Below are 16,436 nucleotides of genomic sequence, written 5' to 3'. Positions count from 1 at the left end.
TCTTTGGTACGTATTGTGAAATAGCACTTTGAAAAAGAAGAAATGTTTCAGGATCCAGGCAGCAGCAGTGGAGTTAAAACATCTTGCGACTGCCACAGACGCCATATGGGGTGTTCAGAGCTGCACAGATGTGGCTGTCATTTGAGCTCTCCAACACATGTTTTTGTTTGCTAGTCTGAGCAGATGTTGCAGGGTAAAAAGAAACACTGCAGGACTTTCTTTCAAGCTTAAGAGGGATAAAGTGTTAGCTTAACACTCAGCCCTGCAGATGGATTAGGCTAAGATCAGTTGATAGCAGCCTGACCTTGTGAGGGCCCTGCTTGGTGCTTGTCCCGATTTAGGAGCTTGCCAACAGCAGTGAAGTGCAGGGTTTTCAGCGCAGCCACTCTTCAGCAGGAGACTGGTGAAGAGCTTTTCACCACGAAACTGGAGGTGCTGCCTACGCAAGCCACTCTTCCAGTGAAGGACAGAAGCTCTTAACTAAAAAAGCAGATTGGTGTTTCTGTTGGAATTAAAGGATAGGAACGTACAAATGGGTCTGTGAGGGAATCCGGGTTAGTCGTGTGCTTATAGGGACCCCTCATGTTTCCATCTAGCGAGAAAGGATTTCATCCTGTCTCCCAATTTTAATTGCTAAGAAAAATAAACTAGTTTATGCAAAATTACTGAGTGTAAGTATGGATTTCTGTTAAAGGATCCTATTTTCTGTAGGTAATTGTCAGATGAGATAAACTCTTAAATTCTGTTCTGTTGAGATAGAGGCAAAAACAGATTTTTCGTAAGAACAGAGAAATACTTTGATAGTTTTTTTATTCCCACATTTAAGGTGCATCTTCAAAGACAGCACCTTCCATAAGCTGAGGTAAGAAGCCATCTGATGTAAAGTTGAAGTGGTTTGGACTTGCAGCTCTGTGCTAACTTCCCCAGTGTGTGTACACAAAACCCTGTGGAGAGCTGTTAATTTTAGTCATTAAATTAACTTTTACCCCGTGACCTGTGTGAGATATTCTTGCCGGCTTGTGGCAAGAATATATCACCTTGTGCCGTGCAGCTGGCATTTGAATGCAGGTTAAATTTTCCTAAGAACTGAGTTTTCTTTGGAAGACTATTTTGAGGTAGCAGTGTTTATTTGTAAAATGTGTGACCCTTGGTAAAGACTGAAGATGTGGGACAAGCTGAGTCTAGCTAGTACTGTTTAAAATGAGGTTTTGCAATGAGTATTTCCCCTCTCCATATTTACATCTTCTTTTTTTTTTTGTTTTGGTGTAATTGTGTAATTTTTGTGTAATTTTTGAAGCTGGGAAGCAAGATTGCATCACTGGTTAATGTTTGGTTTTAATGTCATTTTTTTCTGTTTCCCAAGAACCAGAAGTTACTATCTTGAGCAGTAAATCCATACAAAACAACCTACAAAGGGGGAGGCTGCAAAAAAAGTTAGCAGAGGCGTTTGCTACCTTTCATCTGCGTGCAGCGCATGTGCAAGGCGGTGTTGTGCAAGCTGTCTGTCATAAACTGCTTCCCTCTCTTTCTTCTGATTATCAAAATGCTCAGCAAGCAGCATGTTTATCTTGATGCCAAGCCAGCTATGCAGTGCCTGGCTCTGTACTGCTTCCAAGGGTAAGCAGTGCTGCTGTTTCACTCACACAACTCTTTCCACTTCCTGCGTCAGATTAAGGCAGGATCAGGTGTGCAGTTATGGCTTAGTACTCCTGAAAAGCCAGGCAAGTGCTCGAGGGTTGACTGAGGACCTGAAACTATGTTCGGGTTTGTCACCTAACCCACAGTAACTCAGGGACACGAATAGTTGCTGTTCAGTCAAGGAAGCTTGAGAAATGAGTCAAAGTGAAATCGGTCTGGCAGAGACTGAAACGCAGTTATTGCACGGGGACCTCGAGCTGGGCAGGGTAGGGCTGCTGTTCGTGCTGGCGTTTGGAGAAGGCCGAGTAAAGGAGGGCAGTTTGGGTAAGCACCACCTGAAACATAATAGCTGGTGGGTTCTGAAACAGCCGCAGAGGTACCTTGGGGTGTAAGTTACTGTGCAAACAACACACCAGTGCTTTAGCTCCGTGATTTCTTCGGAGAGCACATAGATCTGCCAGATTTTCCAGACGCAGAATCAAAATATATCCAGTCGTGAATAAACCTGAACAAGTCTGCAAACAAATGGATGTAAACAAATTGTTCTCCTCTGTTTTGCTTCAAGATGCAAAACCTCTATAAACAGAGAGGAATGTTACAGTACTTGTTTGGAGTATCGCACAGAGAAGCCAAAGCTGCTGCATGAACACATGCCTTGTTTTTGCATCTCTGGATGGTTGAAGTGATGCTGGCACCAAACTGGTGTGTTCTGTACCTTCCAGTCCTCGGTTAGCCTGAATCTTTCTTTTTCCCCTCCAATGCTTTTATGTGTCTGCGGAAGTTTGCTTATGTTAAGTGTTGGAGCACTTAAAAAGTTCAGAGCAAAGCTTAGAGCTAATGAGAATATATTAAAATCCCTTCCTTTTTCACTCTCTGCTGAAGAGAAAAACTGGAGTAAGTACAAACAGCTTCACTTTCACAGGCTTTTGGTGGCAGCAGACTAGACTTGTAATAAATGATCTTTACAGAAAGCAGTTAGGTCAACATGGAGACAGCCCAAAATGCTAATGCACTGTAACGTGTTTTCTTAGTCTTTGTCACCAGACTGCAATATCATGAAGAAGGATGACTTCTTCAAACAGCCTGTGGCCCATTTTCCTCGCAGATGCCAAAACTCCGGAGCAACATATTGTCTATGTGCAAGTATAGACAGGGAGGGAGCTGCAAAGCTGTGCTTAAGATTCTTTAGGCAGCCAAACTTGAACTGGGGCACAGTATCTGATTTTTTTAATGCTACTGTTCTGTGACTTATCTGTTTATTTTTTTTCCTACACTAATACTTTTAAAATAGATATCATCTTTTTTTCTTTAGCTTTCATGCTCTAATAGATAAAGGCTCCTCCAGTGTGTGTGTTGGTAGCTACTGGAGGATATTCAGGTCTGTGGAAGATACAGCGTTCAGTTGTCTTTCAAAGTAAACATAATTAAATCACATCCTGTTGCGGCTTAATGATGTGATGGAATTCTTCTGGTTTTAATCAAACAAAAAGCACGGTTGCCATCGCTAATCTGTGTGAAAAGGAAATCAACAGAGTAGTCTTTGAGCTTCGAGTTCCAAGTCGTTTTGTGTAGCTCGGCCGTATCGATCATCGTTGTCCTTGTCAGCAGCAAGATGCTTTCAGTCTGGGGCGTCCCACTCAGTGCAAACCACAAAATGAGTAAGTGGTAAATGATGATAGACTGCTCCTGCTTGGGAAAGAAATCAGAGTCGGCGAGACTGTTGGGGGATGGGGGGAGTTGCTTTGAATTGTCCCTGTCTGGTCTCGCAGACTGCCTGCCTGCTAGTGGTTGCAGTGCATCGTGTGCCCTCCTGCAGCCTGTTTGCTGCTGTAGCTTCATCCAGGAGTCTGCTTCGTGCGCTCTCATCAGAAACTTCCGTGAACCCAAGCATATGAAGCAGGACAATCAGGAAATTTGCATCAAAACCACACGTATGATCTGAATTAAAATGCTCATGTAGATGCTCACCCAGAGGATGCAGTTAAACTGCCACACAGATGCTTGATACACATTGAATGTGCACCCTGAGATCAGCAGCAGCATTCAAAATCCCAAAAACCATACAGCAGAGCTGGAAAAGGTACAGAAACAGGCGTAGTCAGTGTGGAAATGGTTTCTGTGCAGGAGAGACTAAAAAACTGTAGGACTTAAGAAAACAGAGACCTGATTGTAGCCTGTAAAATGGTGTATGATAAAATGAAGGCAAAAGACCTTCATTCGAGACAACATCCGTGTTGTCTCGCAGACCTGTAGCTGTGTGTTTGCTTTCTTTTTGATTTGACTGATCGAATCAAATTGTTGTTTGAGTATACCTTTTGTGTCCCCCGCACATAGGAGAAGGTTGAGATTGCAGCTGAAAACAGCGTGCAGGGCCTGATTTTTAAAATTATCCCCGAGCTGTAACTCTTGGAGGTGAACCACGCCAGCCAGTTGCCTCTGTGCTGAGCACGTTGGCTCGTTAGAAGCAGAGGAGGGGAAGCAATCTGCGTAGACTTCTGATGAAGTAGAGCAGCAGAAATTATGCATGAAGCAGAGGCACTTTTAACTTGCAGGTTATTAACAGCCCTGGGTATTGCCTGTCTAGGTCAATGTCTTGAGAAGGCAGCAGCGCATGATCAAAAACCGGGAGTCAGCCTTTCAGTCACGGAAGAAAAAAAAGGAATACATGTTGGGACTAGAGGCCAGGCTGGAGGCAGCCTTACTGGAGAACGAGAAACTCAAGAAAGAAAACAGCACACTGAAGAGGCAGCTGGATGAAGTGGTATTAGAGGTAAGAGGCCGTGATGAAGATCTGGCTGTATATAAACAGTTGCTCGGGTGGAAGGCACTTGAGTGGACGCATGCTGGTGTTGACTGGAAGACCTTTGGGAGTTTCTAGCCCAGCCTCCCGCTCAGAGCAGGACCTCCACAAACTCTTGGTCAGATGGGCTGCTGAATCATGAAGTCAGCTTTTAATTTCTTATTTCATGGTGCTTCTGGAGATTTTACTGAAAAGATAGATTGGATCACATTGGAATATAGTATACAAAAGAAATAGTTTTATTTTCAAGTAGTCCCAGAGTGTATTCATACATAAACAGACAAATATAAATCTAAAAAATAAGCATAATCTGGTTCATTTAGCTTCTGTCATAACTGTCGGTGCCATTTTTTATTTCACGTATTCTCTGTTTTTTCCTGCCTAGAACCAGAAGCTCAAAGTATCATCTCCTAAGAGAAGAACCCTGTGTGTGATGGTGATACTGGCTTTCATAATGTTGAATTATGGTCCCCTGAGGTAAGATGCTTGAGAATTCCTCTTTTCCTTACCCCATACACTTGCTCCTGATTGCAATCAGCAGTGAGTTTGCTGCCAGGTGATTTTTGTTTGAATTTTTAGTGTAGGCTGTGTTGTGTTTTAAGCCTTGAGCCTGAAACCTGTCTTCTGTCCTTTATGTTTCTCCTTCACAGGGGCAGATTAATCTGTGTAATGGTTCCTCTTTTGAAATCATTTTGGCAACAAGAGCTGCATCTTGTACTTCTCATTTCTCTTGGCTTTGGCATTTTGTTAACCAATGCAGAGTGTAGCAGCTTGCTCCACTTATACTTGAGGGGATTCAAGACCTGTGTTTTGAATCCTTTTAGAAAAAAAACTCAGAAAAGGCTATTTCTGTCCTTATAATTCATTTTTTGTTTGTTTTGTCTTGTGTATTTTGTCGTAAACTTTCAAACTATGCAGATTTATTTCCTCTTTTATTTATGCATACCTGTCACTAGAGAACAGCTAGACTCATGAGTATATAAATCAAATGTTGGGCTTTTCTAATTCCAGTGTCTGTTAAAATGAGATGCTGAAGAGCCGTTGTTGTCTTTGTTTCCAAGTTGACAGAGGATCTGCCAAATATTCTTTTAACAAGTTATTGTTATTTTTAAGCTAGGAAGTCTGCTGGGTTCGTTGAAGTGGTACTCAGAAGTCTCTCATTTGAACTGTGTCAGTGGGACATGAGAACTAGGGAGCAGGGAAAAAAAATGCTGCATTACTGCCCATTCATTTCATAAAGAAATCCACAGAATAGAGGAGATTAAAAAGGGTTAATGTTGCAATTACTACGTTGATAATCATTTGTTGCATGTATCTGTCTATTTAACCTGTCTTTGGAACCTAAGGATCTTTTGTATGAAACTGTTCCCTTTTCCAAAAGGGGAGGATCTTTCGGTAGGTTCCCAGTCAGCAGTGTCTCCATTTGTCTTTAAAAGCCCTGTCAAACTAAAGGAATAGGATGGGATAAATCTGGAGGAAGACTTTGTTTCCATCTCTGGTAAACTTGTAAAATGTTGGTGCTTGTATTTTTAATAACGCTAGTAAATTTGATAATGGTGAAATTACTTTTGAAGTATTTGCATTTATTGCAAATACTGCTTCCTTGCTATCAGGCAGTAAAATACAGCGCAGTGTCTTAGTGCATTTAGCACTTGCATTGGAATTTTTAACTTCAAAATGAGTTGGAATGCTTGAAGCTCGCTTAGTTTTGAGAGACCTGGAAACAGGACAGAAGATGAGAGTGGGAAGACCTCCTGCAGTGCTCTGAGGTTTGTGTGTCAGCTCCTCTACCCCCAGCAGTGAGTAACGGGTTGAGCTTGATAGCACGAAACTGCTCCCAGAGTAGACTGAGAGGTCAGTTTGTGTTCATATCTCTGCAACAACTGGGAACTACAGAAATGTGACAAGGTTAATTTTTTGACCTGTTGGATGTTTAATAAATTAGATAAAGCAAAAAGAAATTCTTGCATGTCTGGCTGTTCCTGGCCAGTGTAATACCCGAGCGTGCCAGTGTAATCACTGAGCCTTAACTTGGTGGTCTGCATCAGGACTGGATTTAGACAGTGAGGAGAAATGCATATTAGCAAGGAACTACTCTTATCTTTCTGTTCTTTTTTTTTTTTTTTTTCCCCTAGCAGCATGACTGCTTGCCCTGCAGTTAAAATACTGGACTGTATTAACGTGGTGTGAACATTGATTGTGCAACACCCTTTGGAAGGCCCTGAATGTGGGATATACAAACAGTTACTTCAGAGTTCACTCCTCCCATATTCACTTCCTTACCCTCACAGAGGTGTTACTGAGTGCTGGCTCCATGGATGTGATAGCCATGACTGCTGTTCTGCTTAGACCTTCACAGAAACTTCCAACAAAGTGATGTTTTTCGCTCTGTAACCTCTTACAAAAATACAAAATTCTTGTGATAACGTCCGTGTGAACTCAGAGTTCATCGAAAGAAAAATTCCCCGAGTTGGCTAACTGTGGAAGATGTAGTTTGTAAGCAGTGGCCAACTGGAGGTAAATCTGATTTGAAACCTTGTGGCAGTGTTGCCATTTCCTCTGCGTAGGAAATCATTCGCAAACCTGCATGGAGGCATGACAGCAGTCAGGCACAAAATGTTTTGATTCAAACATATTAGCAGAGAATATGGTGTTATTTAAAACCAGCGAACCATTGCAAAGAGGGAATGACATCCAAACAAAGCAGAAATGTGGGAATTTCACCCCCTAAATTCTGCAGCAGATTTTGCAGTTCCCTTAGTTGGCTTTATTGTAAGATGCTTCTCGGTTTTCTAATCGGAAGTGATAGGATTCTTTGAAGGCTGGAGGTAAAACAAAGGAAGAGATATATAGGTTTTCTACTCAGCTGTCTATTTCTGTCAAATCAGAGAAGCCAGGAAAGTGGCTAGGATGGTTGGGGCTGGGGATCTGAAGCTCCTTGGCTTACAGGGGCCAGTGGCAGCAATCCCCAGGTAGTCCTTTCCTACAGAGCTGCATGGCCACATCTTGTGTGTGTCAAAGGTGAGATGTTTGTGATGCTTCGTGGAGGACTCTGAAGTCCTCTTCGTGGAGGACTGTTCTGCTATTTTAGGCTTATGGGAAGCAGTCCAGGATGTGGCAGCCCTTGGCAAACATGTTTAGTGGATAAAATTATTCTGCTGGCACAGAATTTTGCCTCCTGACAAATACATTATGCGTGTGGATAATCTGTGCCATTGAGCCAGTGAATATAGGAGTGGTGCTGGAAGTCTGGTAGGGAAGCCAGCTTATCAGAGCGAGAAACCTGTTAGAGAATTTTGGAGAGTTGAGTCCAGTTCGTGTAACCGATGACAAGATTTTCAGATGACCTGCAGCCTTGGAACTGGCACCATGATGTCTCTGGTAAAAGAAAGTAAAGTAAGTTCGGTGTTCATGTGAACAGAATGCTTTCTGATCGCCCACGTGGCGTGTGTAGAGTTAACTGGAACTGCATTGCAGCACACCGTGCTACTAAACTATTCTGGGATTGTTTATATTGGATATTTGTATAGAAACTGAAACTTTCAATTATTAAAAGCAAGAGTAATTCAATGGGCATTCGGTTAGCGTAAGCTTCTCTTGAACATATTTGCTTTATACTAGGTGAAAGGTGTCCAGGAATTTCTCGTCTGTGTGTCAATGAACTATTCTCTAATCTGTGTGAATTATTTAGATCTGATTATAACATGCATAAAAATTTCCCTTTATTTTTACTTAAGAATGATTGGTGATGTGTATGAAGGGAGAAGGGCGCAGTTTAGATTTCATTCCTCGGAGAGGTCACCCTCTTGCCTCAGTCTTACATACCACGAGGTGCAAGGCAGGAGTTGGCAACGCGCAGTGTTTGCACAAAAGGCAGTGCGAGCACAGACTTTGGCACGCAGCAGGGCTGGGAGCTGGAACCACAACATCTGGAGGCAGGTATCTGTGAGAGGCAGTCTCCTGCCTTCCTGCTCGCCCTCTGTGAGAGCGTGCATCCGTCAGCACAGCCGGCTTCTCAGCTGGCATGGCACCTCTCACAGAGTGCTGACTTCTGGCATTAAGACATCTCTAATTAGCTGTGCATTTTTTTATCACTTACAATATGAAATCTGGAGATTTCTGGACTGTTATAATTCCTAGGTTGCTTTTTTTTTTGTCCCTTTTTAATTTCAGTATTTGTGTTAGACCATGCCTGGGTCCTAACCAGATCTGAAAATGAGTTGAAACAAGCACAAACAATGCTGAAACAACAGAAAACGAAGCGTATGTGCTAAAGAATTCCTGTATTTATTTTGGGAACCTTTTTCTTTTATTTCTTCTCCCTGTTCCCATTTGAACATAAATTATATTGTGCATTTTTAATGCAAGTTCTACATGTGATAATAATGTATTTGCAGGGAACCAAGCAATGAGTTGCTAGAAGTGGCAGACTACCGGCCTGCTGGCTCATTTATTTGTTTGTTTGTTTATTTGGTAGGAATAAAATAAATGTATAAGAAGTAGGAAAGGGAGAACAATCACAGAGGCTGCATCTGTGATTTGTGTTTGTACTTCTTTATTTGTACTTCTTGGGGCAGTAGCAGCAAAGCAAATAAGCCAGATGCTTGCTAGTGGCCCTAGCATTATTTTTTTGGGCTACAGAAAACATTTGGCTAGGTACTTTTTTTTTTTTGGCCTGATCTGTCTGTTCAAGCTTACATGATCATCATCTAACAAGAGTTTTTAAATATTTATAAAGATAGCCAGCCAGAATATGTCTCAACTACTATTTCAGCTATCTAGTGGACAGAAAACAAAACCAAACGCGAAGCTGGAGAGGGGAAAGACAGATCTGTGAAGATGTTGGAACAGGGAGTGTCTAGAAGTTGGTGTAGGTTTATTGTATTTTTTATTATTTTATTTTATTTTTATTCCTTACAAGTTGGCCATCTCTGTATGGCTGGAATCCCTTTCAAACAGGAAAATAGACTTGATGATGTAACCAAAAATCCTGTGTTTGTGATGGAAGATGGCTGAGGTGGTGATTGATGGAACTAAGGAAAGCTGCTGCTTCGAACTCTCTTGTGTCCTGTTGACCTCCAGCAGCTGTGCTGGAATTTGCTGGCCTTTCATAGAGATTTCGTTGTAGCTCCTCTCTGGAGTGTCCAAATGGGTTTTCCTCTCCTTTCCAGGACTGTCGTGGACACTGAATAATCTATTTAAAGTTTAGATCCACTGAGCAACCCGCAAATCAAGACACCAGCCTGGGGAGCTGGGAGCTGTGATTTATCTGCTGTTGTTGCAGGGCACAGCACGTGGAGAAGCTGCAGTTTTTGACTCGTGAAAGACTTAAGGGTGTGCCTGATTTCTTCAGCTGGTAGCACAAACATTAGGAAAAAAGCAGAAGTGGTAAGGTTAATCATCTTCTACAAACAAGGAGGAAGCTACCCCAGGGTAGTTCATCTGCATGCTGCCCCAGCCTGCTTCTTGTAAGCGTAAAGTAAGCAAAACACAAGGCTTCACCACTGCCCAGACTAGTGTCCTGCCTAGTCTGCAGGCTGTTAGTCTCACCAGTGAGCTTGCTGAGCTATCAAAGCCACGTTATTTGGGCTGCCAAAGCTGCCATCCATTGTGCAGAGCTGTATTGGTGGCCGTGGGGCTTAGAGCCTTTACTTGAGCCGAGCAATCTCGAGTTAATGTGTGGGAGAGCAGGGTTGCTCTGAGGTGTGGTGCCTTCAGTAGTGTTTTTCTGCAAGTTTGCTATTGTTTGAGCCTCAGCGCTGGGCTGCCTGATTAAAGAAACAGACACGTCTTACAGCAAGCGGGAGCCTGGGGAGCTGCTGCATACCTCAGCGATGGGATATTGGAAAGTCAGAGAAAGCATTTGTAGTTCCCTTAAAGAAAGCGCCGGCTGTGTGGGCAAAGCCTTCTTACCTTGCTGTCTGGTGCTGCTGAGAGATGGGGGAGCTGTGGGTCTGTCCGTGCAGATTGCACCCCGGGAAGCCAGCCCTGCTTAAAACGACAAGCTTTTTTTTTTTTTTTTGATTGCTTGTTTGCTTCTGTTGCCCTAACAGTTCTTCCCATCTGTGTGCATGCCCTTTCCTCCCTCCATCCCAGCACGAAGGCAAGCAGGTTAGTTGCAACCATGGCTTTGAGAGGAATGGAGGGGAGCTCCCCAGCCAGGCTCTTGCCTGGCCCTTGCTGCCTTCCAGCCGAGCTGGTGCCTGGGCAGGGAGCAGCGCTGATCTGTGAGCCTTCCTCATCACACCTGTGGCCTGCCTAAAACTAAAAACTAAAAATAGTTTCTCTCCCTTTTGTGAGGCTCAGTATCTTTCCACTTGTCTCCAGGAGGAGAGTAGGCTTAAAAGGGGTCTATACCTGGAATATGCTAACAAACAATCAGTCGTACAAATGTTGATAGTCAAAGGGCTATTAATTTCTTTGTAAAAGCAAAAAGATACTGGTGAAATGTGAAAACTGTTAGATGAGTGCAGCAGGCATGCAGCAGTGCCGTGCTAGCCAGCTCCTTCTGGCTCCCAAGGAAATGTGGAGCCCTCTGAGTGTTTTGGGAGAAACGGCAGAAGCCCAGGAAGACATTTGGGGCTTTAATGCTTCAATGGGGCAACCTTTTTCAATATTTGTGATGGTGAAAAGGTAAGTTTCAGTGCTGAGCTGAGTGTTCATTTGAGTAGAAGGTGGCCCAAAGCTAGAAGATGTAAAAGTTAAGTTGCACCTTTGCTCCTGTGTTGTAATACAAAGAGCAAAAAGACGAGCTGAGTATTTTGGATGTGAGTTTAGGGTCCAGCCTTTTCAGGATCTGTCTTGATGTGCTGGTAGCTGGACTAACACTGAATACTCTCGATTTTCTTACAAACTACAACTGCAGGAGCAGGAAGCGATTCCTTCCTCCTCCTCCTGCTGATCACAGCCACATGTTCATCCTGGCAGAGCCGTGCCTCGAGCTGGCTGTGCTCACTTGTTTACCTTGTCCTGCTGGTGCAGTCGCAGAGCCTCGCAGAATGCCAGATAACACTCAGTGATAGCTTCCCCCTGTCTCCATCAGTTCATCTGCTGGGAACAGGAGTGAAATATGCACAGGTTTTGCCCCTGATGAACTTTGCAGTTGAGGCTGCTTCCATCAGGCCTGCCCAAGCTTTGGCAGTCAGTGCCAGCCCACTTTGAAAGCACTGTAGATAATTTCCTAAGCAAAACCAAATGCTCTTGGTGTCAGTATTTGCTTTCTTCCTTTCTTTTTTAACAGCTGTATTCAAATGAACTGCTTTTTAAAGAAGGCAAACCAAAACACACAGGCTGTCCCTGCGACTTCAGTGACTTTCCTCGTCCTTCCCTGCAGAGCAGAGAGGCTGAGCTCCTCTCGCCAGTCCAGCACTCGGAGGGTGGCTCAGGAGGAGACCTGAGGAGTGGGTAATGTCTTGCTGCTGCTTTGGGCAGCTGGGCAGCTGGTGCCCTCACTGAATACAAGTGAGAAAACTTTCCAGAGAGCGTTTGGAGTTGTCACAGCCTTGTCTGGAACCAGTTAGGAAAATGACAACGTCTTGGGTTGGAGGCTCCTAGCATTGCCAACTTTAGCCTGTTGGAAGAATCCCAGCTCATGCTCAGAGATAATTCTGTCCCCAGAAAACTCTTTGTTATGATGTTACGATTGGCTTTCATCTAGAAATTGCTGTGCAACTTGCATTTAAGTATTCAAAACTTGAAGTGCATAGGGTTGTTCAGCCAGAATTACAAATGAAGTTTTCAGCTCAGGCTCTTGGCAAGGCTTTCTTTCACGTTTGTCAAACTGACGTTCAAACCAAAGGAGCAAAAATACAGCTAAAATATCAGGTGCCATTGAATTTCTGGAGAAACCATGACAGGAGTGTTTCTTTTCTTTCCCTCCTGTAATCAAATCTACACTTCTGAGCAGCCATCTGCATGGAGCAGTTAGTGGTTCTTTCTTTTTTTCCCTTGGATCTGGTTTTGCATCTTAAATGAAGTGATAGCTCAGCCAGCTTAGACAGAGTGTTTGTGGCTGTGTGAAAACCCTTTAATGCCCATGCTATCCGGAATGCTCAGATGAAGGCTACAAAGCTCGGAGAGGGACCCCAGGTACGTAAGTGTGGCCAAACAGAGAAGATCACAGTTCCCAGCATCTAACTGGTAATCTTGGCCAATAAACCAATTCTCAGCCTTGATCTTTCTTGATTTCTAGTGTGGGGCAGTGACTCATTTCCTACAAAAACTAGAAATTTCTTACGGCAGATATGCCAGCATGCTTTTTCTTTCCAAAATTCTCATCTTTTGGACCAAAATAATGAAAAAAAAAAAAAAAAACAACACAAAACTTCCTTGCTTTGACCTTCTGTCATAGGAAAACATTTTGGTAAGCAGCATTTTCAGCGAAGATATCAATAGTTATCTTCAGAAGCTTTTTCCCCTCTTAAGGGGGGATCCTTTCCTTTTCATTGTTCCTATCCTCTTCTGCATCCTTTTAAACACCCAGCATTGACTTCATCTTCAGCCTCATGTTGTTGGGAAACAACAACAACGAAGTGGGAGCTGGGCTGTCTTTCAAGTTGCAGTGGGAGTTTTATATCTTATAAGACATGAAAATTCTTTTGTTATTGCATCATTACCACAAACCAAAGGAGCAAGGAAGGTCGATTACGTTTTTTTTAGCCATATTTGAGATCTTGGGAAAGGTGCTTTTGGTCATCATCCTACAAAAATGAATTGCAATAGGGGAAGTAAGTGTAGTCCATGTAGCATAAAGCAGAAATTCGTGCTGGTTCTGCTTCAAAAGAGTCCTTTTAGGGGGAGAAATAACAATCCTGGTAAAGGAAAGGGCACTGCAGTAAGTACTATAAATAATACCATATTTTGCCCTCAGGATTTTCTGTGTATGTTCTCAGAACTGGGAGCCATGGTTCATGCCTGTAGGGACTGCAAAAGATATTCTGTTCATCTGCTTCTTTATCTCTTGCTGCTGAAGAAATCGTCTTTCGGGCCAAAACATCCCATATTTAGCTGATGCCAAAAATGAAAATTTAATTTTGAGGAAAAATTTAGCGTGTTTCAAGTATGAGAGCAGTAAAAATAGACATCTTCTCTGTACTAAAGCTGATATAATGAAACGAGGTAGGTGCCGTTTTGAGTGGCTGTGCAGCTAAAACAACGACATTACAGAAACTGAAGATGAGCTGTGATTGCACAGCGGGGCATATCTTTTTTCTGGATGGACTTGGTTTTGATTTCTCTACTTCTGTGCAGAGTTTGGGCTGAGCATGTTACGCGTGGTGCCTCGCTTCAGGCTTGTCACCTCCCCAAGCTCGGACCTGTAATGATAAGAGTTGCCTTTGCACACCTGTCCTGCAAGAGAAGAAGAAAAAAACATCACAGAAAAATGCAGATTTGCTACGAGACTTCTGGTTAGGTTTTTAACCAGCTCAAACTAAAGAATTACACGGCAAGTTTCTCTAGTTCAAAGTGTCAGTTTGAACAGGGAAGAAGAGAAGGAGGACAGGACAAAATGCCAGACCTGTAAGGCTGTCAGTAAGCCAGCCAGCTTTCTGTTCTCCACAGCAGAAGCAATGGATGCCAGCGTGCATCTACAGTAAGAAACTCTCTGGAAGTATTTTTCTGCCCACTGTTGCTTTAGGTAAAACACCTTGTGGGCTTCTGCTGCCCAGGTTGTGTGCTGCTGCCTGGGAAGCTGAAGGACACGGGACAGTGTGGGCGATGTCAGCCTCTCTGAATTGCCCCAGCCTCCAGGAGGTGACAAAATTACTTATGGAGAGAGCTGAGCTGCTGTTAACAGGAACACAAATAGATTGGCAAAAGAGAGGGGATTGCTAGGCAACTACATCTGTGTGCCTTAGTTGTGGAATGTTTAACCTCTCGTCCTTGCTAGTTCTTGTCTTCCTCTGCTATTACCATTTGCATTCATTGCCTGCTGCAACACGATGCCATGTAACAAATAGGAGAATGAGGTCTTCCCCTGCAGGGTTTATGCTCTGCTGCACAAGAGGGATGGGTATGAGTTAAAATGTGCTCTGTGAGCAGTGACCAACACGCGTGGCAAAGATCTCAGCGTGCTGGCCTCTTGTATTTTTGCCTTTTTGCTGTGTTGCTGCCTGTGATGCTCTGCTGCTGTCAACCAAGAGCGTTAGGACTTGCCTTTTGATGTGTATTTCGGGAAGCAACCGTGTTTGCAGAAAAGCAAAGCGAGTCTCTGGGAAGGACGTGTTGAGGTGTTGCTTTCCTGCTTGCAGGACTTCTCACTTGCAAATCGCCCTCCTGAACCAGGCGGCGGTGGATCTCATGTAGCAGTCGCCGGGTCATTTTTCCAGCTGGTGTGAAACGCTACCCTGCTTGGCCTCGGGAGCAGCACAGATGTGCTGACACTGCCTGGGTGGCTCAGCAGGCCCCGGGGGAAGATCCTCCATCCAGTGCAAGCAGAGCAGGAAGGCAGGGAAATGGGACCGTGCCCCGCTGCTGCTGTGGAGGTGGGGTTGTCAGCCCTACTAATGGCTCTAAATCCATCTAGTATTGGACATAAATAAGTTGTGTACAGTTCTGTTAAATGTCTGGCATAATACTCCAAGCCTGCAGCTGCACAGAATTAGGGAGCTGTATTTTCTTTATGTATTGTATTTGTATAAACTCGTCAATTAGCTTTGAGGACGATGTAAGTGGAAGTATAGAGGTACTTGGATTTGAACATAAATTATTTTCTTATGCCTGCAGGTCTGTGTTACAGATTGATTTCAGTTTCATCAGGTGACATTTATGGGGCAACAAGAAAAACAGCATCAAAATCCTTCAAACGAGTAGAACTGAAGAAGAGAATTGCTTTTCTCCCTATTAGTGCTTTCAGTGACAGTAATATAATGACAAAAGACGTCATGTTTTTACATAAGATGTGACATGAACCTTATTTATGTGACACAGCAGCAGCCAAAAATGTATCCACCTGAGTATTTACACCTTAAGGTAAAGTGTCTTGCAGACCATTTGGATGTGACTGATACATTTTGCTCTGTCTGTTGTGTTTCCAGTGTATTCGAAAAAGATCCCAGTGGAGCTGACTCCCCTGTGAGCTCCAACCACCGGACCCGAAATCTCCTGGAGTTCTCAGCTAGCCAGGAGTCCAGCACAGCACAGAAGATACCTGATGACATAATTTCCGAGAAGAGTAATAGGTAAGATGAAAACTTTTGATGTGTTTTAAGTGGCAGAGGGCAATGTTGCTTTAGACCTCACTGTCCTTCCATTTGGGAACCTTTTTGTCCAGTATTATTGCAGCTCTTAAAGAGCAACTGAGCTTACAAAAATGGTGTTTTGAAAGCTGATGATCTCTTTTTTAAATTTTTATCATGTAACAGTTTACCATGCTGCTTTTCAAATTAATATGTCATTTAATCCACAGGATCACCCAGTATGTAGAGGTGTACAGCTGGCAAGTTTTGCCTTGCTAGATGGTATTAACGAGAGAGTGGTGAAAGAGAATATATAATCTCCCTTATATAATATATATAAGGGAGATTTTTGTGACCTTCTTCAGCTCTTCATCTGTTTGATTTTTTTCCCTGATCTTTATTTTACCTAGCAGAATTGAGATATTTGTTTTATTATCTATCTGTCCTTACTTTTCAAGTTGCAATACACATTTTCTTAGTTGCTCAAGAGCAGAGAAGGGAAGCTCACAACTGTGAGCATACTCTGAACTTAAGAACTGCACTTTTTTTTTTTTTTCAGAAATCTCTGAGTCCATCCTTGTGCTTACCCATTATTGCATCATATAGTTGCTTTAAAGATTCCTCGATCTCTAGCATTCAGTGCATAAGTAATTGAACATATAATTGTCTCCAGACTGAAGTCTGGCGAACCCAGCTCATGTTTTCCCCTCACAGGATTTATCCTATCAGATTGTCCCTTTCCAGTAGAGTGTTTTGGCTGGTTGAACAAAGCCAGGAGCAGACGTGCAGAAGGTCTTAATACATTTTGCCATGCAGAAGAC

General features: G+C 43.2%; 1 protein-coding gene across 3 annotated transcripts in view; it reads left to right on the top strand.

The window, feature by feature from the left end:
- ATF6 (activating transcription factor 6) overlaps positions 1 to 16,436 on the top strand; it is a 72,437-nt gene that overhangs the window by 6,967 nt on the left and 49,034 nt on the right. For all 3 annotated transcript variants that reach the window (XM_068690764.1, XM_068690763.1, XM_068690765.1), the window contains exons 8-10: positions 4,223 to 4,408; positions 4,824 to 4,915; positions 15,475 to 15,618. In XM_068690764.1, coding sequence (XP_068546865.1) covers positions 4,223 to 4,408; positions 4,824 to 4,915; positions 15,475 to 15,618 — 422 coding nt within the window. The remainder of the gene's footprint in view (positions 1 to 4,222; positions 4,409 to 4,823; positions 4,916 to 15,474; positions 15,619 to 16,436) is intronic.

Source organism: Anas acuta, chromosome 8, assembly GCF_963932015.1.
Source record: "Anas acuta chromosome 8, bAnaAcu1.1, whole genome shotgun sequence".
Taxonomy (NCBI): domain Eukaryota; kingdom Metazoa; phylum Chordata; class Aves; order Anseriformes; family Anatidae; genus Anas; species Anas acuta.
The sequence above is the reverse complement of the archived record's forward strand: the minus strand, read 5'-3'. Positions and strand labels throughout refer to the sequence as shown.